The sequence below is a fragment of the Zosterops lateralis genome, assembly GCF_965231275.1.
Source record: "Zosterops lateralis genome assembly, chromosome: 2".
Lineage (NCBI taxonomy): Eukaryota > Metazoa > Chordata > Aves > Passeriformes > Zosteropidae > Zosterops > Zosterops lateralis.
Genome location: NC_139763.1, coordinates 91308633 through 91333837, shown reverse-complemented (window position 1 = coordinate 91333837; position 25205 = coordinate 91308633). Strand labels below are relative to the sequence as shown.

The 25205-nt window shown below is 35.4% G+C and overlaps 1 protein-coding gene across 1 annotated transcript in view; it reads left to right on the top strand.

Annotated features, from left to right (window-relative positions):
- Positions 1–25205, top strand: part of STXBP5L (syntaxin binding protein 5L) — a gene marked incomplete at its 5' end in the record, with an annotated part of 177968 nt that overhangs the window by 45974 nt on the left and 106789 nt on the right. Inside the window, 2 exons of the mRNA XM_083854399.1 lie at positions 18525–18606; positions 20641–20741. Of these exons, the coding sequence (XP_083710525.1) occupies positions 18525–18606; positions 20641–20741 (183 nt within the window). The remainder of the gene's footprint in view (positions 1–18524; positions 18607–20640; positions 20742–25205) is intronic.

Genomic DNA, 25205 nt, shown 5'->3' with positions numbered 1-25205 from the left:
TTAAAATTTACAACTAATTAACTTACAAACTATTACTGTAGACCAAACTATAAAATATCACAGCTCTTATGCAGCAATAAACAATCACTGTATTTTCCTTTTATAGATTTATATATCTTTTATTAAAGTAGTCTTGAATTTTCAAAATCTTGTTGGTTTTACTACCTTGTTTATGTAGCATATTGTGTATAATTTTCATATGACAGACATTGTTTTTCTGATGTTGGTACCTCCCAGATACCTCAAAGGGAATATGCCTTTCATAGGAATCTGGCCACAAAACATTTGTCACTGACAACTGGAGTTTCTAACATATGTATTTGGTACATATACATAAGTGTATAATTATATTTTGTTTATACATATATATTTGTGTGTAGATAGATATAGATATAGATTTGGATATAGATATATGCTGTAATGACCAAGAGTGTTCTTCATATTGACAGATGGTTTGATAGATTGAAAGCTATATGTATATAAGGACAATTCAAAATAAATATTATCTGTAGAATTTTATGAAATATCTTGATTTACTTCCAGATACATAATCTATGAAGAATGGAAGATAATTTTCTGTAAAAAATTCAGCCAGTTGAAAAAAACCCCCTCAAAATATGGAGGTCAGAAAAAAAATCCTAGTTTTTAATAATATAAAATAAGTATTTGAGGTGTTCTTTGAGGATAAGTATATTTGGTTAAACTGAATATGAAATATTCAGTTTATGAAATAAAGATATCAAAATAGTATAGTAGTTATGTATAGCATGCTTTAAAGCATATTTATACATGCCAGATATTGTAGTTTTATAATTATATCAAGCTGTCTGCAGAGCTTTACTTTATCATTTTTCGTTAAAGCCAAGGAAGACTATAAATGGCTATATATCTGTACGTTTTTAAAAACAGCTTATTAATTGTGGGAATAGTGCCATAAAAATATCATGTGACAACAAAAATAACTGCTGGAAAGACTTATTGCATGACATAACTGAAAATATAAAAAAAGTCCCATATGCTTCCCCAAGTTCTTTTCAGATGCCAAATCATGATTATGATTATGAATTATCTGGGACAGTTGAAAGAGACGTCTTCCATTTGCCTTATGGTGGCTCTATGTAAACTCTTTGCTAACTGGCTGGATCTCTATGGGCAAAGGTGATATCCCTGGTTTTCTGTCAAATCCTCTTAACCATGGGAAGTTTCCAGTTGTGGAGGGGGGTAGAGTAAGGAGTGGACAACAACGCTCCTGGGACCTTGGTGTGCAGGCAGCTCTGATGGAAGACAAAAATGAGACCTTTTGTAGGAGCCAAGGAGGAACCATCCTGGGGTGATGTGCCCCTTGGCAGGTGTGCAATGTTTTCTCTCGAAGGTTTTCTCTTCTCTTCTCTTCTCTTCTCTTCTCTTCTCTTCTCTTCTCTTCTCTTCTCTTCTCTTCTCTTCTCTTCTCTTCTCTTCTCTTCTCTTCTCTTCTCTTCTCATTTTTTCTCGGCTCGTTTTTGGAGCTACCTCACTCCCAACATGCCTGAGTTTTTATCCTTCCCCGTGTTTTGGTTTGTGCCCTGACAAGAGCTCATGTCAGTGATCCTGAGCCCTTGGGGAGCTCTGGAGGTCGCCCATGTGGGAGGAAAGGAGGAGGTAGTTCTTCTGAAATGTGTGATCATGGCAGGACCAAGAGGCAATGTTTCTCCAGTGATTAGGATGGGAAATGTGCGGAAAGCTCGGAATCAAGGCTGTGTTGTGTTCTCTCCCTCCACTCTGGGGAAATGTCTGAAGCAGTGCTTTGTGCTTTCCACGAATGTCTCTCTTTCCTGCTGTCTTAGGCTAGCTTTGCATAATTCAATAGATCTTTCCTTCCCACTCAGTGGCCACCTCCTTTTGCTCCCTTATCTTCTTGCTTTAGGCAAATGTGGCCTGTAGGTTTGGAAGAACTCCTGCTCTTCCTTATCTGTTATGATTACAAAATTCTCTGCAGGCTTGTCCTGAGTTCCCTACAGTTTCAAGCTTTTAAACAAATTAGTCTTATTCTCACGGTATTTGTCACCAAGCAGAGTCTTCACAGATTGTGTCAATTTTTGCTTCAGTGACCTTTTTATTATGCACATGTGGAACAGATTCTGGATCAGATTCTCTATCAGACTTCAGAACTTGGGAAACTAATTTAAGTGTGAGGCAACAAGCTTTTCTACCTATGTCATTTCAAATGTACTGTTTCATAAGTTATTAAAAGGACTAGTTATTGGGTTAAGAGTGTTTTAGTCTGAAAAAAGTGATTTTTCATGATTACCAGGGTCTTTTCTGCTTAAAAAAACTAAACAAACACAACAGCCAAGTGGAATTTGTGCTATGAAAAATGCTTTTCATTCTCTTCTGACTTCTGTATTTGTGCTGGTCAACAACCAAATGACATTAACCTGCAGAATACAAATACGCTTTCATGCTGTATGAGAGGTGATGATAATTTGGATTACAAAAGAAATCAGGAAATCTTGCATGCTGTTGCCTACCTGGCATGGTCTGTGTGGTTTTTTTGTCCACCTGAAACTTTCCTTTTTTTTTTTTTTTTTTTTTTTTTTTTTAATGCAGTTTATATAGTTAGATTTATAGTTTAGATATAGCTTGTATAGTTAGATTTTTATATAGTTAGAGAATCAAAAGCATTTTGTCTCAAGCACAAGAAATTATTTCTCTGTTATTTTATATGTTATCCTAAATTGTTACTGAAAGCCAGGGAATTAGTAGCACTATGTGAGAACTCCGTATCTAATGAAAAATCAATCACAGTTGTTACTGGTAACTAATGCCTCACTTCTTGAAAAATTACACTGTTGTGCTTGGGAGATATTTATTTTTCTAGTGTATAGTAAAAATGTTTATTTTTTACAATTTTGGCTGTTTTCTTTGAAACAAACAAACCAAAAAGGTCATTTTCTAACAATAAAATAATAGTTGTGTGTTTCATCGATTCATTTCTCAGTAACCAGGAAAAATAAGAGAGTTACTAAACTACAATCACATTGTTGGTCTCCATACAGTTTAATCCTCAAAACAAGAGGTTTTGTTAAAGCTGAGGAAAACATTCCTCAACTTCTTCTCAGTGCTTGACTTTATGGTCAATGTTAAACATGTTGTTTTAGAAGCCAGGGCTGGGGAGAGGTGGAAGAGACAGCGAAATGATTAACATTGAAAAATCCATTGCTTGGACAGATTTTTATCCTCAAAATCTCCTAATTTTTTTTTCTGTCAGTCTCTCTCTCACTGCTGCATAATAACAAAGACTTTGATCACGCCAACTGCCTGCAGATCATTGTTGTTCTGGCAGCTTTCCTAGTCAGGAAGCGCACAAGTCTGGTTGTAGGTGGCAGCCCAAATCATCCCAGAAGCTCTATTATTTCTGTGAGTAGCATCAGCTAGGCTTCATACCTGCCATACAACTCCACGGCTCAGACTAATCTTTATCAGGAAAGAAGGTGCAAGGAGGAAGAGTTTGTATTTACTTTTTCCAATCTGGGGCACATTCGCTGCCCCAGGACTTAATTATGTTAATATTTGGGAGAGCGGTAAACCACTTCGTCTTCAGGGACAAGGTGTCTTCTCAGGAAGCAGGTAGCAATTTAGATAAAGAGAAAATTAATGAAATTACCTCCCATCAGAAGAATCAGAATGCATGTCTCATTTTCTGGAAAGGTGATTACATGTTATGCTTCTCTATTTATGATTCTGTACCTTAATGTAAGGGTTATTCAGAGAATTGGTTAATTGCCTTACCAACAGGAGTGTGTGTTAATGGTGCTGAAGTTTAACACTTGAATGCTACATTGATAGTTTAATTCTGCACTGGTGGTTGAGTTACTTTGTAGCAGAGATATAAATTACCAGTGTGTGAAATCTAGATTAGCGCTGAACAACCAGAATGCAGTGCTTTTTATGGAATTTTTCACTTTTTTCTCTTTTTCACTTGGCTTGTCTTTTTGTTTTTATGAATGTAAAAGACAACTATAGAAATCTTGATAGATTTAAAGGAGAGAAACAAATATTACTTGGCTGGAAGAAGTGTGTTATAATGAGAAACTTGAGGATCTCAGTCTGACTTAGTTTATGAAAAAGGAGACAGAATGATGATTTAACTGCTTTCTACATGTCCTTTCACAGTAATAAAATGGCTACTGAAAAGATTTCTTAAAATAACAGAGAAATATATTAGTTGTTTGAAATTAAAATCTGACAAATTGCCTTAATATTTTTAGCAATATATGTTCTTAGTCTTTGAAATGAATTACCGAGGAAAGTCATAGGGTCTTCATTTCTTGAAATCTTAAACTTTATTGTCTTTCTGGAAGGGAGACTTTTATTAAATAGCGTTGTGTTCATTGAGGTAATACAAGAGGTTGGACTAGGCATTTTCATGCTCCAACAGCCAAGAAGATTCACTTTTTTCCATTAACTATCAAGTAATTCTAGTTCTAAAAAATTAATTTCAGATTTAATTTCAGTTCTAAAAATTAATAGATGGAGGAATCTTTTTTAATAGTACTTTATCTACTGGGGGTTTTATTCTTATGATTTGTTTTAATGCTAATCCAGCAATTCTGGAATATTTGTAAAATTGGAGCTGGTAATAGAAGAGGGCTAATTCTGAAAGGATGCTCTAGTAAGAGCTTTGGTTAGATCATCAATAATTGACTACTTATACCTTGAGAATACCATGATATGCTACACAGTGATCTGAAATAGATTCAGCACCAGAAGAAATGAGAGTGTCTTGGAAAATTAAGAATGAATCTGGTTCAGGTTGCATAATGTGTTGTGCAAAGATGTCAAAACATACTTAAATTAATGCAGGACACTTTGATATGCAAAGTGCCTTAGTGCAGAGCTTGGAATTTGTGGTATTTGACTCAAATAAGGCTTAAAACAAAGCAGGAGCTGGCCTGATTTATGATTTTCCACCTGCACTTCTACCAGGCCTTTGCAAGGTAAACAGTTGCAGTCACTTTGCTCTTCACTATTTCTTTCATTTGAAAAATTTCTAGTCTTCAGCAGACCATTGAAACCAGGGTCCATCTGTGGCATTTGCATTGCGCTTGAGGAACAATATTCCTGGGGATATCATTGCAGAAGAAATATGGCCAGAATCTGAGTATTCTGTATCCAATCATAATGTTTGTCACAGGGATCAGGGTTTTAAAAACATTGGAATAGAGTGCATTAAAGCTGTTGTCATTGGTCTGGATTCTGTTGAGTAAAGCAGGATGCATAATACATTGGTCATCCACAAGTATGAATGTCCTGAAGTTCAAAGAAATTTAGGGTATTAGTTGTATTATTTAAGAACAATCTCTTCCCAAACCCAAAAAATATAGCAAGTATTAAAAAAAACCCTTTCCCCTGAATCAATAAGTATCAAAAAAGCTATTTTGCTCCTTCAGACACCAGAGATCATGGTAAAAATGGGGCAGAGTAGCCAGAATAGAGGAAATACGAAATTTAACATAGTAAATTAATTTTTTATCACATTTTATTTCTGGATCAGCAAATATAGCAGGGAAATAATGTGTAATGTGTACATTCAGTGAACAGAAGTAGTTCCTGTACTTTGCAGATGAAATAAAGTCAGTGCAGTAGTTGGAGCAGTGGATAGATTATCTGTACCTTTGTTGCAGAGATGTAATTCAGAAGAAATGAAGCAAAATTACAAGTATTTACTGTCATGAGGTAATAAAGGAAAAGAATATTTTCACTTGTAACCCTCGATTTTAATGTGGTGTGGGATTATCAGTGCAAAAGTTAATCTTCCTTAAGCTGGGACACAACCCTTTTTTATTGTCTTTAATGTATTGACTTAGATATGTTACTGATTTTTAAAACAAAAATGGATGAAATCTATAGTATATAGTTATTAGATAAATGAAAAAATCCAGATACTTTAATTGATTTTTGATAAATATTATTGAATCTATTCTTTTTTAATGTCAGGGGGACCACTTAAATTTGGCGCTATCACTATCATTTTACAGTACCATTAATAATAAATCTGACTGATGATTAGTGTGCAATGAATATGAGTGCTAAATATTAGACTGGGCTGTGGGAAATATAAATGCCTGTGTGATTTGGATTAAAAACTGCTTAATTTTTAAATAAGTCAACAAAAAAATTTAATTTTGTTATGGGATCATAGAAATTACATTGAGCAACCAATGCCATCTTAGTAGTCACAAAAATTTTAGTCCCTGAAAAAGCTTGGTGTGGTGAATTTACATTTCTCTTATTCCTGGCAAGATCAGTGTGGGAAATGTTTGTTGATAAGGTAGAGCTAGAACTCCCTCTCAAAAATGATTGCTTGAAACCAGACAAAACTGAAAGTGAGCCACATGAAAAATAGGACACTAAATTGGATGGCAAAGGTCAGTTTAAGAATTAACCTCTTTCAAGTATATAGAGCTGAACTCATTGGCAAAACCAAACCTGAAAAGAAAGCTTCACTATTGGCTGTAACAGCAGAGGACTTTTATTGAGGTTTTTATGTTCTTGTGGAAAAATCTGTGTAGATATTCAATGTCATGTTCTACCTGATGATAGCTTAAGTTGCAGGAAAGCAGCTGTTGTAGGTACCTATCAGTTTCAAGTTGATGCCTATCTTTGGCAGAGAGGAGATGGGACATTCAGCAAGTATAAATATTTGCCTTTAAACATGGTCAGTTCATTCAATATCATCCCTTTTAAAGGCATTTCTTCCATTTTCTTACTAATCAGTTCAGTTTTCAAGCTACAAATGTGTGCTAAGATGTAGAACATGTAAATTGTCTAAGTTTACCCAAGCTACGGCCTTACATTTTTACCACATATTAGAATGTGAGTATATCTCATGTTTAAGAGAAATCCATCAGCAAATTTGGACAAGAAAGCCTCCAAGCATTGTCAGTAGCTGTGAGTATATCTTGTCAATGCTTGTTCTAATAAATCAGTATTCTCAGAAGACCTTGTACAGCTCCTGCTTTATCTATACAGATGCTGGCATTTCCTAGGGCAAACCTAAATTCAAAATCTGTTTACCTACTCTTTGAAAATTCTGAATCCATCCAGAGTATTAAAATTACAACATCAGAAGTCTCTGTTGATGAAAACTGGGAGGTCGTTTAGGGTTTTTTGGTGTCCCCCCTCCCCCTCACTTTGTCTGGAGAATGTCAGAAAGTAAACTTGCTATTTTTCTGCTGTTCCTTATGACTTTCTGGTAGGAATGATCTCATTTTTCTGCCTCTTGCAAGCACTGATCAGTTACATCCTTCTTGCCTTGTTATCTTCACATTTCCCCCCTCTTAAACATTTCTCTCCATCCCAGTATGTTTGTGTATGTGTGCATGCGTTTGTCTTTTCCAGTCTGATTGTTTTGGGCTGATTTTGCACATAAATTGTGGTCACACAAAGCATCTCCTGATAAATACATATTCATTTGGAAAGTTGATAGACACTTGAGATTCAAGTTTTGGAAAACTCCTGCTCATTTTGGTAAATTAAGTCAAAAGAAAACATGTAACAACCAAAAATGGGCAGTCCAGTTTCCAAATTTAGAATCACCCCTACTGTTTTCCTAGACAGACATCCCAAGAAATGCGATGTTTATGTGCACTGAAGTCAAACAGAGATAAATAACTCTCTTCCTCAGTTGCTCCATATCAACCTTTTGTATTTATAGTCTTTTATCTATCTTAAAATTAATCTGGGTGATATTTTTTATGCTGAACTTGGAAGAACAGTGCTTGGAAAAAAAACTCTTCCCCCCCATTTAGGTTAGTAGATTTTCTTTAGTAAAAAGGAAAATCAGGAATATAGAAGTGCTGGGAGCAGTGACCATGCAAAGGTGATATTTATATATCAAGTCTTGCAGACAATATAGGATTACTGAAATGTGATTTTTTTGTGATTATTGTTCATGGAATGGAAAAGAATAGATAAAGCTTTTATTTTACTGAACAGTCAGTAATGTTTGTTAGGGTTTCACAAAATGAAAGCTAGCTACATCTCCATATTTATCTTCCCAAATATTTCTGTTTTGACCTTCAGATTTGTGAGAATCGAAGGCTTTAACTAATTGGTGGTCTCCCTTTCTTATCCTACCTACAGTTTAAATACTTAAACTTCAATATGGACATGTGAGTAACATCTCCAACTGCTGAAAACCAGTGTGGGGAGAAGCTCATGCAATTGTTGTGTGCATATACTGTGAAGCTGGATTTCTCCCTGTTTTGCTCCAGGTTTCTCCTCTTTTTTGCTAATGCTACATGTATGATAGATTGCTCTGCAAGAGCTGTCTCTCCCTACATGAAGTCTATTTAAATAATTAAAATTATAATGGGGACTTCTCCAGGAGGCAGAGTAGATGCCCTACACTGTATCTTGCTTCTTCTGCCCAGTTTGTTTCCCTGCAGGCTTCCTGCCTCACATCACACTGCAGTAACACAAATTAGATGGAGCTGAAGGCATTTTTCTCATTGTCTTGAGCAGAGAGCAGGGCCCTGTTGGTGTGTCCTATCATGCTGGGCTGGATCTGCAGCTGTTACTACAGGCCTGCTTCCTGACGTGAGATAACAAACCCAGCAGATCTTGCCAAAGACTGTGGCAGTGGGAAAACTGAACTGATAACCATCCAGCCTCCAGAGTCTCTGCCAGGTCTCCTCATTCTGTAGAGAGGGATTTGGATTTTTTTGGAAGCCACCACCCCCCGCAGCCCCATCATGGTGTCAGTTACCTGGGAGAGCCAGATGTATTTCAGCTGTAGCAGTGCTTCAGTTCTATCCAAATCTGCAAAGAATAATCCCTCAAAGGGAGGGAGAGCAGAGCTCTCAGTCTTTTTAATTAGAATTGCCAAATAAATGTAGAAGTAGTTTTGATCCTTCTTGATTCTTGTCCAACGAGAATTGGGTTATTCTGAAATAATGCCGTATTAGTATGGTAAGTTCTGAAACAGTGTCCTGCTTCACTGAAACATGCAGATTTTCAGTAATTGGCATGGAAAAACTGGGATCCTGGGAGATTCGTGGTATGTCCTATTTTATTCCCAGTAGTAGTCGGTCTTTTCTTAAAATGCAAATGCTCTTTGGAACTTATTCAGTATTCACTAACTACGTTTTCAAACCTTTATTCATATTTTAACCCATGTTAACTAACGTGATTATAAATTTTAATTCAAATAAAACATAAAGGCTTCTTACAGCTATGTTCATCAAACATGAACATAGTTTGTATAACACAATCTTACAACTGTCTGTTTAAAGTGACAAAATGATGGTTCATACTCATTTACACCAAAAAGATCTCCTGAAATACATTTTAGCCAGCTGCTGGTTACCTGTTTCATGTATACTGAATGGAAGAGCTGATTAACTGTGGACTATATTGTACTTTACTTCAAAATCAGATGGAATAATTATGCAGCTCAGGAGGGTTATAAAAGTGATAAATGTAGATATCATTTAACCTGTAACTTGGACTAGGAAAAAAAAGAGCACCTTTTCCATGTATCTCAATGCTGAAATCTTTTCTTAAAAATGACATGAGTTTTACGATAGTAGAAAATAAGGTTGACTGATATTTGAAATGCCTTTCAACATAGGCATATTTATAGTGCCAATTATATGGAACTAAAACTAAGAATAAAGCTTGCCAGATGATGCATTGAAATTTTGTCAAATGCTAAATTAAATTTACTTCAATTAAATTCTTACATTATTCTAATTTTAGTAATTCAAATTTGAATAGCTTCATTGTCAGTTTTGGCTTCTACTGATAGCACGTGTTCCTGTGTGCTTTATATGACATTTCTTACTTGACAAATCAAATTCTAGATTAACATCTTTCTTTATTAAGAGTCAAAAATAAATATATTGACTGGCAAAAGAGCTGAATATTAATATTCCCTAAATGAAGCTTATAGAAATGTCGTTTGTCTGTTTTTCTGGGGCAGGAATGAAATTACTGCCTTGTAACATATTGAACTTCCTTTTAATCAGTTTTTGAATGTGAAGTACTTTTCTGTGTTGTACCAGAGACCTCCTGGAATCATCCAATACTAAACAGATAATAATAGAGCTGAAGCAGTGGGTGAATTTGAGGAATTGCTCATCAGCTGACTAACAAGCTGTGAGCAGTTTCCTGTGGAGTAATGGAATTATTTAATATTTTAGGCAGCACTGCTCTGCCTAAAAAGAACATGCTGTATGACCTCAGCATCTGTATTATCTTGTGGTTGGATAAACAGTGAAATTAAATAATTTCTATTGGCATATTGGTGTTGTAGGGCACATTCCTTGGAACAGTGGAAATGTTCAAACACTCAAGCAAATGAATCTCTAAACCACTTACCACTTGCAAAGCCTGAGTCAAGATCAGGTGGTGTATTCCCCTATGCATTAGTACCTGTGTTTTGGTGCAATTTTATTTCTGACCAAAATGCCCTTGCATAATATACCTCTCTAAGTATACTTGGATCTCTCAGTTAAACAAAAGTGATCTATGATGCTATGCATGGAAATTTTCTGACATATTACTGAGTAAAATAAAAAAATGCATCATCAAACCATCCACTTTTACTTTGGAGCCTTGGGGTTATATTTGCACAGTATTCCTTGCTTCTTATTCCAGTATAATCAGAAAATTTAACAGAATGATTATTCAATTTTATTTGTAAAGTTGAGGTCAGACAAGAAATATGTCAATCAGAATACAAGCTCTACTCATCATCTGTTATTGGCCGATCACCTGATTTTCATAACCTATTGACTGTCTTGGTAGCTAGTGGTCTGAAGATTTTCATGGACTAAATTTCTTAAAATTAATTCTGGCATTATTTTGTTGTTATTTTAGCAGGTAATCGTGAATTTAACTTAGAGGAAAAGAAGTTGCTTATAGGAAGGATTTATTTTGTGTTGAAAGGACTCTTTTGAATGCCTTATAAAGATGCTCATAATTGTTCAGTGAAGGGTAGAATTTTCTCACCTTTTCAGTTGAAGCTTTTCACTGTTTCAGTTCAGTGTTGATTGGTTGATAAAAGCAGTTTTGGCAGGGTCTTAGCACCTGATAAAAGTAAAATCTAGGTCATTCTTACTGCAGGACAGAGCATAAAATTTGCCATGAAAACCAGTCATATATGTGCTCCTGATTACTTCTGCTTTGCCTTTGGAATAACACAACACTGTGCAAGGCAGTGTTAGTCTTAAAATTCTGTAATTGCTCATGAAACTCAGGACTAGAGTTGTGTGGGACTCATTGCTGTGATATACCTGGCACAAAGAATTAGCCAGAAGTAATTGCGACAACTGTTAATTATTCTATCACCTTTGAACAATGAAGTTCTTCTTTCTCGTGTGTGTACTAGCCAAAACAGTGGAATGATTTCATGTAAAAGGGAACATTATTTCATCATTTTCTCCCATCTCTCATAGACTACGTTATTTGCCACAGGATCTTCATCACCTTGCTCCTAGTCTGGTTGTTGGGGCTGGAAGTAGCACTTGGGAAAACAAGCAGTCTTGCTTTAAAGATTTCCAGTAATGGCCAAGTGCTGTCTCTGTTTAACAGGGAAAGTACAGTGTGTATCTCAAGCTCTGTCACTATATGGATTAAGGTTTAATGTATTATTTTACTTCTCTCACTTTTCCATAGCAACCCAGGGAGGAATTAATAGTTGGGAAAACGCATTTTTATTTTTAGTTACATTTACTTCAGCAGGTCTTTTGACCTTTTTACAAAAGACTGGTTATGAGATCAGTCTTCATTCTATCCTCTGTTGTCACCAGTTGTTCTTCATAACTGGCAGCTGTGAAGAAAATCTGCACCTTGTAATCACTGCTACTAATCACTAAAAATTCAACAAACATTCGAAAAAATCTGTTGAGGAACAATATGAAAAATAATAAGTTTTGACCTTTTGTAGAGTTTATATAGTCTTTTATTTTTGCTTGAAGAGCACAAACAAAAACTCCTTAAACTTTCTCTAAATCTGTTATCAGCATATTCAGTGGCAGAGTGTACAAAACCAGGGAAAACAAATACTAACACAACATTGGTGCTTAGGTTTTAAATGCAGTTGGGTTTAGTATGAAACCATTGTAGATGGATGCATTTGTCATCAGTGACTGCACATGTGATAACCTGCATCTGTTATGTGTGTTCTGGGTGTACAGACCCACATGGAGCAAATACTGTGTTAAATATTAATGCCCAAAGGCTGAGAAGTAAAGCAAATCAAAATGGCTGAGTTAAGGCTACCTGCTTGGTTTCTTTGGTAAGACAGAGTGTGTTAGACTACCATCTGTGCCCACTGCAAACAGATGGGCAGCAAATGGTATGATTTGCATAGTCCTCTTAAAAGGCAGTAAATTGAATCAAATCCTGTAGTGTTATCAATTTTTTTAATCTGTATCTCTGTAGGTTGTTGCTCAGGATCTTGGTTATGTTCAAGTAACTTTCTGGCTTTGGAACACACAGCCCTCTCATTTGTGTCTGTTTAGTTTTCCATAAACTCCATTGTGCATTAGGGCAAGAGTGTTATTCTGTCACAGCTTATTCTCTCTGTAGCTTTTTACCAGATGGTTTGTAAACAGATATGTTCCTCCTATTCCTGTATTTGTCATGCTTTCGACTGAACTGGTGTCTGCACTGGTAAATGGCTCTGAAACACTGACTCCTGTGAATATAATTAATTATACTCTTCACTCACTTCCATGGATTCCAGTTTTCATTCATTGTTGCCTTGCTTGGTTTTATCTGTATGCGTCAGTGAGCTTGCTGGGGTTTACGACTACCTGGGAAAAAAGAGGAAGCTCACTGTAAATGCAACCTTTTAATGCTGGGTTTTTTCACTACTGTGTGAAGAACAACCTCAGAATAGAGATCTTTCAGTGTAGCTGCCTGGCAATATGGAACTTTTACAGACTAATAACTAAATTACTTCTGCTTTGGAGGTCAATTTAGCTCTAGGTAGTCTCTGTTAATTATTGTGTGTATGTGTGTGTATGTGTATGCAAAAGGAAATTTAAAATTATTGATATTCCACAAATGGAATACAAAATTATTCACCTACATGAATAGATAATCTTGAAGGTCCCTTCCAACCCAAGCCATTCTATGATTCTATGATTTTGTGTTATTTGTGAAATGTTGCTGGAGTCAGTGCATCTGAGTAACTGCTCTTCACAATGTACTACTTCAGGTTTAGGGTTGATTGAGTTCAATCACATGTTGGCTGTATTTGTATTCTCTTTCTGGAAGGGGTAATTCTCAAAATGACAAAGGCCTTGAAAAGCAGTCTTATTCAGAAGATATGAAAATATGTAGCCTTATGAGTTTTGCTTACTCTCACATTATCTGCAGATACTTTGGGAAATAAAAAGTAAAATGCTTCTAGTGTTTAGAGTTCCCATTAAATACTAGCTATCTATAAGCTTTAACCTGGAAGAAATCAAAGATTTGCCGAAAGCAAATTTTTCAGCCAATAAAGATAATAATGAATATTTAACTGTTCCTGAGATTAACTCTTACATAATTTGTATGCATGAACATTTTCTATGTCAAGAAAAATGAACAAGATGAAGGTCATTGTAGACCAAAATCTCATGTTTATTGGTGCCAAAAAAGTTTGCATTTATGAAAGATTTCACATGTAGCATCCTAAGATAGCAGCCAAGTGCAGCAGTATTTCACCTTTTCACAGTGGAGAGGAAAAAAAAGAGCCATTTATTTAACCAGCTGAATGAACTCCAGACATAATGAAGCTCATTGTAAAACTGAATCCTTCTACGTTCAAAACAAAACCCACAAAGATATTGTTTAATGAAGCAGTGCCCAGTGAATCTACAGCAAACAGAAGGCCATAAAGGTAGGAATAGATTTTGTGTCCTTTGTAAGGAATTCAGTGAGGTCAGCTACAAGCAATTGACAGAATGGAGCTTTGTAGGGAGCACTTATTTTTTAAGAGCAATGGAGAAGTCTCAAAATCCAAACCCAATATGATTTCCCAATTTGTTATTGTAATCAATAGGTGGTACACACATGTATTAAAAAACTATGTTGAATATAAGAAATTACAAAATGCAAGCTATGTTTTTACATTGTATTATAGAAACCATTACCAAGATGGTGTGTGGCTTTGGTTTTGAGACTTGAAAGAAGTTGATCACACATTGTAGACTATGTATGAAAATATGCAGGAACTATTCAAAGGCAGGAAAATTGCTGGTGACATGGAAGTAAAGGAGTTCAGAGTATTTTGCTTTTATTTATGAAGAAGATTGATAAGATACCACTTTCAAAGCAGGAAATCTCTGTTAATATGAAGGTATGTAATTTAGCATAAAAAGATATAATTAGATGAAAATGCTTGAAACTAAAGCTAAATGTATTGATTCCACATATAGCATGACATTCTTAATAGTGAGGATAACAAAACACTGGAGCAATACACTTCTGAAATTAAAATATAGAATATGTCATGTAAAGAGAGAAAAAAATCAGTTTGAATCCCAGTTTTGTATTTGGGACTTAGGCATTTATTTAGGACTTAGGACTGTGGCATTTATTTGTACCAGAATATGCACTGTCCTTAGCAGATAGAAAATTAATGTATGTGAGACTTGGAGAAACTCCATGAGGGAAGTGTAAAAATATGTATTCTAGGAACTGAAAGTAGCTATGTTCAAAACTGCAAATCTAGGTGCTAAAGGTGCTGTTTCCATAATTGTTATCTTTTGACAAGATCCTCCCTGTGGCACAGATACCACTGACAAACCTTCTGCTTGGTTTACTTGGTCAGTGGTATGGTTGAATTATTTGGTCATTCTAGTACTGGATTATTTAGATAAATCCATTGGTGGTTTTTAAACTGATAAGTCATTCAATTCAGTGGAATAAGTCTTCTGCAAGGAAAAGCTGTCCTATATTCCAGTTACACCCTAAGTCAATTCTGCAGTTGGTTTATGTAATGGAGTAACACCAGCCCACAAGCATCTGCTCTTAGGGTGCTGTATAGTCCTACTCAAACATGTACCAGTCAGTGCAGATCAGATGACAAGGACTTGGGGCAGCAATGCTACTTTTGCAGCACCTCACAATTCCCAAAAATTTTAAAGGAGAGGCTGTAAATTGAGATTTCCCATTTCTGTGTGTATTGTTTTAATTGAAGAGTAGATGTAAGACCATGGTTTCTGCTTAAAAATTATAACCCTTTGCTGTGATGTTCATTTTTGTACATAGATTGCTCTTAGTCATGGAAGAAGTTAGTTAAGTAGTCAAAGTTAGAGCTGCTTAGTTACATAGCCTGGTGTAATTTTCTCCTGTGGAAGAGTTTTGGTTTTGAAAAAGGTGCCATATGTAATTTAGGAGTTTTTACTTGACAGGGGATAGCTGCTATCTGCTTTGGCAGAAGTTTCTTTATAACACTCTATCTTCACTTCCTTGCCCCTGCAAAGAGGAATGAATCAGACTGCAGTCCTTGTTATTGCCAAAAGATTTAATCTCACACTACTAAAGAGTCACTGTCTTAATGAACAAAAACATGTCCTACCTCATCCCCTTCTGATACTAAGAAGTTAAATACCTGCTGCAAGTGACATTGGCCTCAACTTCATGAGTCAGTTCTGAAGTATCTGCACTTTTGGTTCTCAGTGAACACCAAAGACTTGCAAGTCTTTGGATTCCATTAGTACTAACCTCTGAGAAGAATGAGGCACATCAGATCTGTGTGTATCACATAGTAAAAAGTGAGTCATGGAATGAAAAAGCTACTGGGGGTGGGGGTACTGTGGAAAGTGGTCAGAGATCACGCTATGAAAAGATTGGGTCATTATTACCTCTCATCATGAATGTAATCATTCACAGGCAACTTTGATTTCCAGGATGTGAGAGTGTAAATTCTTGGTTACTAATGTATTACGCTGTCATGGAAGCCTGCATCTTGGAAGATGAATCCAAGTACTTAAAATTAGTCATCTTAGCAACTGATTTTTTTCCAAGTAATTATAGGCTTTAGAATATCAGAATGTTGAAATACTCAGTGAGAAAGTGTTGCATACAAGTGAATAGAAAAGCAAAAAATCCTATTTCAGTTTCAGAGATCTTAAAACCAGGGTTAAATGTAGTTTTCAGAAAGAGCACTTTTCTTGTAGAATGTCATTACTGTCACACTTTCACTGCTTGATGTACATAATTCTAATTCTACTTGTTTTGCTCTAGATCCCAGAAGACATCCAGACTTAGTTTTCATCTTTTTCCCTTTTATGTATAAATTAGGATTATCTGGCATGGCTTTGAAGGCCCCTGGAAGATCCAACATACTGATAAGAAAGAAGATAGTGACTAGCTTTTATTTTTGAAATCCATGGTGTCTACTTTGCAGTATTTAGATGTATTGGTCCCCCCTTTTCATATCCTCAGAGATACTCCATTCTCCCTAATAGCAGAGTCATCATTTAATGAAAAGGCAAAAGTAAAAGGAAAAAAGTCAGTCCAAAGCTCGAACTGTAGGTTCTTCTTCTGCTGTATATCCTCCTGTAATACACTGCTATGAAAAGATTTGATGAGGTAAGGTTGTACTTCTCCATGCTTGGCAGCAAAACACAGAATTTTCAGAAGATGAGCTCAAGTGCCAAGAACATGTGCCAAGTCATCATATCTCTTCAGCTCCTTCTGATGGATGGACCTTACTGCAGCTCCCAGAATGTTTGAAAACCACCAGCAGTCAGTGCTAATGCTGCTATTTAAGCATCAGTTCTCACTTCAGGGCAGCTGGCCAGAATGAAGCAGACAGCACAATTTCTCTCTTATTTTAGTAATTTGTGAGTACTTTAGTAATTTGTATTTCAGGGTGAACACTGATGCATATAAATGTGAATTTTTGGACAGTGCTTTGTTTGTTTGGGATATGCTGAGTGGATATTTGGGGTATTTGTTAGGATGTTTCCTAGAAAACTGACTTAGTGTGATACTGATGCTGAAGGGTGACATATGCTTAATCAGGGCAATGCAGCTGTAATTTTCATTAAGGACAATCATTAAGTACTGCCATGTATTTGTACTGAGTATTAAACTCAGGTTAAAAGGAAAGCACTTGTCTCTTAAAAGTTACAGTTAGCTTGAAATCCCAGGTGGGTTGGTTACTTGTTTGGTTGGTTTTGGTATTTTCTCTCACGTTACAAGAACCAGTTGTGAAACATTAAAAAAGAGTGCCACAGAACACTCATACAGAATGGACCAGAGGATTGCCATCAACTCTTAGAAAGTACCTTAGACTGCAATACATCTTTATAGTCCATTTTGAATAGGTTGTTTAAAAGATGCAGGGGTTTATTATTTTATGAGTTATGATTGTATCCATGATTACAGTTTGGGAACAAGCAGCAAATGGAGTTACTTTTTTTCTCTCCCTTGCTGTTCTGTAATGTAGTTACAGTGTTTTAGACACAACTTTTCATCTATAAACCCCAGTTTTATAGAACTCTATCTCCATCTTACAAATAGAGAAATGAAAAAACATAATGAAAATTCTCAGGTAAGAAGAAATACTTTTTTCCCCTAAGGTTATCCACTAGACCAGTTGAGAAAATCAAGAGTAGAGTTCAGGTCTCTCAAGATTAGTGGTATCCATTAAGCTGCTTGTTTAACAGCTGGAAGAGCAATTGCTTCATACTTGGAACTTCTAAACCTCAAATTTGCTAATTAATGGATAATACTTTCTAGATGCCAATATTAGAATGGTTTATTGTACATCTTTCTCCTGTAAAAGGGGAAGTAAAGATTCTGACATTTACCTGCTGCTAAAACAAGTGGACAGTTGGTTTTTTTTTTTTTGGTCAGGATTTTACAATATGCTGATATGATTGTATATTACAAGTAGATTAAGCTCTGTGTTGTAAAATCTTATTTCTAATCATAATCCCATTATTTTTAATATGTGGTGTTTCATATGTTCCACACAATATGGTTGCTAATAATATATTTCATATTTCTCCTTTTGCTTTACTTTTGATCTTCAGTAATTTTCTGGAACAATAGTTTCTTGCTAAAGTCTCTGACTCAGATGAGAAAGGCCATCATCCTCTAAGTAATGGAGATGACAATTTAGCATGCAGAGAAAAAGAGCTGAAAATAACAGATAAAAAGCTACATTCATTATAGGTCTAGTCTTGATAAGTACAAAAATCTGTACATTCGTGTCTTATATAAACCAATAATATATAAAAAGTAAAATTAAGATGCATCCTGCTGAATTTATGTGTTAATTCATGTAATTTGTTTCACAGGGAAAAAAAATAGACAAGAACAGATCACTCACAATTGCACGTTTCAGGCTGCTGGTGTTGGTGCTTTAATTAGAATAGTGGAATGTCAGCATGAATTCTTTTGTTTTACAGAAAGCAAGAAGAATTGAGGTTAATTAAAGGTTAATTAGAGTTTAATTGGTAGTTCTTTCTTTCCCTCTTTACTTCTGGTGATAACAGGAATGTTAGAATCCTTGACTTTGATGGCAACAGATTGGGCAGGCCTGGTGTTGATTGCTACTGCCAACATGAAAGTGGTGCTGCAGTGCTGCAGCTCCAGTTCCTAATCAATGAGGTAAGGACATATTTACTCAGATTCTTCTGTATAAATTTAGTTGAATAAGTCAATTCATGTTATTGTAATTGAGTGATATAACTTCTCCCATTGACAAATTGTGCCAACAAGTGAGTGGTGTACATCCAGAAGACATTCAACATACAGCCTTCTAGAAGAATATTTATGGGACTGCACTCAGGGAAAAGTATTGCCTTCCTATACATCAGTTTAAAGTACTGAACAAAAGGCAGTCAATACATGAATGTGTGTAAAGTGATGTAAAATCCATTAAGTTACTAAATATGCTGCACAGTTGTGGTTCAAATAGAAATTAATAAATGAGCTAGATCTTTCTATCAAAATGTATTGATGGTTATTGGCTGAAAACTCAATAGTTGGGGATATGCTATTATGTGAAACAATGAAAAGCAATTGCAGGGATCATCAATCAAACCATCATGCTTAGTCTTTGTAAATGGTTTGTCAGGTTCAAATTTAGACAACATGAAGAAACAGAGCCAGACTATAGCTTGCTCTGTGCAAAAGGTTCTGAGGATAGGCAAGAAGAGTTTCTGGGGAATACAAATCAGATGAGGTGGGGTTTTTTTAGGACCTTACAAGTTGGCCAAATCTTAGTTCAGTTTTGATTAATTTTTTCCCATGACATAAGGAAAGACATTTGACAGTTTCAAGTCTTCTTTGTAAATGGGGAGATCTTAGAACTTCTCAGGAGTAGAGTTTTATTTTCATAAATAAACCTGAAAAATATTTAATTTTTTCCTACATCTATTTGAAGAAAGTAACTGAACCATGTACACTGAGGAGGGAGGGCTGAAACTTTAGAAAGAGTCTGGTGAAATTCTTAAGAGGAATGCAGGGATGAGAACAGGAAGGACAAAGTTTCTTTTGTATTCTTTCAGTATTCTTTCTTTTCATTGGGTGACCAGCAAACCCCCTAATGCATAGGATTAATTTCATTTCTGTGGTGGACAGTCTTTCTGACTCTTTGGGAGATGAGAATTAAAGCATGGATTACACTCTATTAGAGAAGTCTCACCTCCATAAATTTCATTTACATAGGTCAGTGTTGAAAAGAACATTTGCTAGGATTAGAGAAGTTTATCAGTCAGTCATAGATGGTAGGATCTAATCTTTCCAATTACACTCTTGCCCTTCCTCAGTATAAAGTATCATCCTGTGTTTGGGCAATGTGCTCCTCTCTGTGATGGTAATACATAAGGGTAGGTCTGTGCCTGGCCTGATCTGAGGTATAAGTGTGCAAAACCACTGCAGGAGCTGTAGGGAGCTTCTCCTGCAGGTAATTTTCACATGTCATCAGTATTCTGTGGTGAGGAGAAAGGCAGTCTAAAGCAGGTAGAATAAGTTCACTCCAAGCTTCTCAGTCAGATAGAGACCTGGGCTTTGAAAGATGACCATTTATGAGGCACCACAAGCAGAACCAGCCTTCAGAGTATTTCTGATTTGTGATAAAAACTGTCCTTCTGTTTCCATCTCTTAGTTCTTCCTACGTGCTGTCCTCTTGCTACCTGTTCCTACTTTCTTATCTGCATCCCCTTTTCACAGTTCCAGTTTTGAATTTTCGTCTTACCTTGATCTGACCACTAAGCTGTGCTTGGCACTGTCACATGTGTGCCCATGCATGCACTAATCCCTTTATCCTTCAGTTATATCTTTCACATCCACCTTTTTAAGTAAGTGTTGTCTGTTTTCCATTTTGTTAATCTTTCTGCCTATGTGGAAAGACTTGAGAGTTGGCTTCTGAAACCTTGGTACAAAGCTTTAATTTGAGTTTTAAACTGATGGAGTTTTAATTTAACTTTGGCTGATCTTGTACTAATTTAAAATGTTTACATTTACCAGATCAATTCAGTTGTGTATTATTTATGATAGAGTATTTTTGTTCTAGAAGAAAGGAATGATTATTCAGAAAGTGTCAGTTTTACAGGTAGATCTTTAGCAGTGAGGATCACATAAGAATAAGAAAGAATCTGCAGGAAAATAACATGTTGCTGTGTTTTGTGTCTACTCTAGGGTGCTTTGGTCAGTGCATGTGCAGATGATGCACTTCATTTGTGGAACCTCCGACAGAAACGACCAGCTATTCTACATTCTCTGAAATTTAACAGAGAAAGGTAAGGCTATATGACACAAAATAGAGATCTTATTACAAAAATAACACTTGCTGGATTTCTTATAATACATTTTGCCTTTCTACGCATGGATATACTTTCACCTTGAATATTTTTCTTTCAGGTTTTTTTTCTATGGAACAAAAATTTCACTTTCTCTTTCTCAGAACTAGAAAAACTTGGTCTTCTTTTTGCCAAAATGTTCTTCATTTTACTTCTATTTGCATGAACTGCTGTGAACAGTAATGTGTTTTTTCTTCACACTGGACACAAGTACTCACTTTTGGCTGAACCATTGTTCGGTAATAGAGTACTTCAGCTGGGTGTATGAGGGTAATAATTATTTTATTTACCTTGAAATAACCTTATTTTATTTAAATACTGGAAGTTCAGCAGAAACAGGTTGTGAATTTGGGAAACATGTTTTTTTTAAATTTTACTTCATCAGTACCTAATTGTAGGAGTCCCTACAGAAAATAGATTGAAAGAGTGGTTGTAATTTTCAAATTCAAACAGGAGCTGAGCACTTCAATCTGTATTTAATCACCCAGGTAAAACCTGATATGATGTTAGGGAACTTCAGTGCTGCACATCTATTAATAGTGAGAAAAAGTTCCAAATTTCTGTTAAGGAATTAGGGCAGTAGTCAGGAGACCAAGATTCAGTGCAGAAATGCAGCAGTTGTTTTTAACTGGAAATTTAACTCATATTTTCATTCTCTTAGCATGTGCAGTGTTTATTAAGGTGCAGCAACTTGTTTTGATATTTATATATCTGCTTGTGCAGTGGGGAAAGGTCCCAGTGCTTCACCAGAGGTGTGAAGTGAACAGACTCATCAAATCTTGAGCTGCAGCAAATCTGGAAATTATTATGGAAAAATATTTTTCTTTGTTGTTTATTATCCAGATACAAATCATAGTTGCACTAAAATGTCACCGAGGTGCATGATTTGTAGTGGGAAGTACTGTGTAATGGTTTAGGAAATATACAGCCTGATTCCAATGAGTTTATAACCTATAGCAAAAGTGTATCAAGTGGTTTGGGACTGAGTGAGGGAAGATGAAAATGAAAACTTACGAGTGCATTTCCAGCTGCTTCTGGACAGTAAGTTACCATTTTACATATGGTGAAATGTTTGAATCTTGGTATTCTCATCAAGTAGGTGCATTATTCACAGTTTGTCATTGATAAATGTAAATATCATAGAAGTTATTCCAGTACATCTTGGTCGAGCTCTCCCAGCCAACAATCTGACACACAACCTCACCAATCATTGCTTATAAAAATGCAGCCTCTGTTAATCTCTGTCTTCTCTTCAGAGATATATTAACCTGTTATCTTGGTCAATATTTTATCAGTTTTTCTTGCTAAGAGAAACTCACATACATTTGTGCTTTGCTAAGAGCAAAACATTTGTTATCACACTCACCTAATTTTCTTTTTCATCTGACACCCTAAAACATTGGGCAAAACGTTTGCAAGTGTGTTGTTTAGAATACTGGAAAACTTTGCTAAAAACCAAATTTTCTCCAAGGACATTATTGTACCAAGGTGCAAGTATGATCTGAGAATGTAAGTTATTTGTAACAAATGCATAGCTAACTATACTGCCTTTTATCAAAATCTAGTAAGTTGTGATCAAGAAAAATACTGCTAGTTCTTTTATGTGTATTTTGTGTAACTGGCCATTTAAATAATTTTTATTAGCACATCAAAAGGTGTGAGGCTAATATCCTGCAATGTAATATTGTCAAAGAAGTAAGTCCAGTTTTAAATTAAAAAAAGGAGTTTTCCATAAAAATGAAGAAATAACATTATAGGCAGCTCATTTCTTCTCAGGGTTCTCTAGCACTGCCCTAAGCTTCTGGGTGGTTTTTTTCTTTAATTATTCAAGCACTTGGCTTCAAAATGAAATCTCTTCATTTTTATAATATTTTCTTTTTGCATCCATATAAATTTATTTTAAATCATCTAACTTTCAATTTTCTAAGCTCAATTACACATTTAGTAATGTAAAATTCAACATAAGCCTCTGGGCAAGTAGCAAAAAAGTAAGGCTAAAGCTCTAATTAACCCTCTCAGTTTGGAATGTTTATATGCCTAATAGAGCTAAGTCTAAAAGAGAACTTTCTTTTTTTTTCTGGATATATTTTTGGTTTTAGAGAACAGAAGCTCTAAATTAAGGGATGGTTAGAGAAATAGTGAATGAAATAATGGTTGCCTTGGCTGTATGAAATCTATGACAAAATGGATGGACAAAAGGGAACTTGAGAAGCTGATAAAGTGATAAGATCAAAATTGATTTTCTTCAAGAAATTCAAAGGTCTGACTTCCAAAAAGTAATATTTTCCTCACTGTATGAACAGTTAAAAATACTTTTATTTTCATCCTCCCCTCTCCTGTTGCAGGAGGGACTTAAGAGAAGGCAAGATTCATGTTGAATAAAGAGATTACTTTAAGTGCATGAACCAGTAAACAAGCTGGTTTTTAAATGTTTCTTAAATGGGGAAAAATGCTTGTTGACAGATAATAGGTTTAAAATATTGATGCATGTCTTCAAAAAATAGTAAGGTATTGAAAGATGCCATATAGGGAAATGTTTAGAAAGTCAAAGGCTTATAAGATTATTTATAATATAACTTAATTTTAGATTTAAGTCACTTTCACAGAGCCAAACACATAATTGTTCAGATGCATTTTATCTATGAAAATGGAGCATGTGAATCCTTCAAGTTTTTCTATTTGCATGTCTCTCTTCAGGATTAAAAAAAAATAGTTTTATTAATCCACTATGTTTGTCTCCTTGTTACACTGTTTGGTTTAGTTGTGGGGTTTCTTAACAAATGGCAGATTTACTTCAGGAAGGGATGCAATATAATGCACTTAAAATTCCAATATTTTATCTGCATGTGATGATGAAGATGATTTTATTATTCCAAATGCTTGTTTTATTTGACTTTGATTAATTAACTTTCATGTAGAATCAGTTTATTCTGCGTTTTTATGGTATTTGGTGCATGAACTGTAGAGCTGGTAGTTTCTGTTAGACAGATGAATGTTACTTAAGTCTTTGGCTCTTACTCACAATGCACCAGTCATCATGTAGTTGAACTGTTTAATTTGCAATTTGCTTCTGCTTCTTGACATTTAAGATTTCAAGATAATGGACTAAAATCTGCTCTTTAGGTTTCTGCAATTACTTGAGTCAAGTTTCCCCAAGCGCGTACATACATATATTCCCTCTCTCCCTCCCACAAAAGTAAAAAATGTTTGTTCTTTTCTTTGGATGTTGGTAAAAACATAGTTGTAAAGAGCAAAGAATGCTTACATGCAATAGTCTTTGACTTAATATGTAAGATTCATTATTAAGACACTGAATGGTTTATGAATAATAATCCACTAACAAAGTACACCTTTATAGCCATTAAATCAGAGTTTGCAGCTTCTCCAGATTTAGTTTTTCTTCTTCTGACCTACTGTTAAACTAATGATGATGCAGCAGTAGCAATAATAATTCATAATTCACTGTTCCTTTACTAAGTGTCTCTTTGGAGCAAGTGTAGAAAGAACACTAAAGAGGCCTAATGACAAACAGGTATTTTCTGTTGTACAGTGTAGGGCTCTGGACTTTTTTGGACTTAAGCAAATTATGCGTTTTTTCAAAAAAGTTTGTATATATTTTGTATGAAGTAATCATCTTAGATTTCTATTGCTATAATTGGAATGTAATACAATGCATTAAGAACTTTCAAGAAAATACAAATGTAAGCAATATGTTTCAGTGCTTGGCTCCATACCAAGAGCTGTAATGATAAGACAGTTACTCAAAGACATGTTTGACAGTAGCATATGGTTGATAATATATATGATTTATGGTTTCTTTTACAAATAGGGTAGACAGGTAAAACATTTTAAACTCTGTAAACATTCTATAAGAATTACCTCAGTATTTTTGAAGGTCAAAATTGTGGACACCTTCCATATGTTAGTACCTCTTTTTCCTTCCTTGATGTCATAGGAGATGCCAGATTGATCTTCAGTAGGCATTTTAGGCAAAATGAATAACTCAGCTACGGGACACTGTTCTAAGCACTGCTTCTATCTGCTGCAAAGAACATGAGGATTAAGCAGAACCACTGGAAACTGTTACAGGTCTTCATTATTTTTAATGTACTCAGAGCAGACTTCAGCAAGTACAGCTTTAAATATACAACAGCTTACAGATTCCCATTTAATAAAAGTGCAGCTGGGGTAGGAAAACCAGCAAGGATTGCAGGGTGAAATCCAGGGCCTATAAGCCAGCAGGCACTCATTTCACTTATGAGCACAGTTCATCTCCTGTCATTCCAAAGCTGAGCTGGTTCAGTTGTGTTGTCTGAGACAGGGAACAGCCTTCCTCTCTTCTATCTTTCAGCCTTTGCTGAATGGTGTGTGACACATGAGCCAACAGTGCTGCAGCAGCTTATC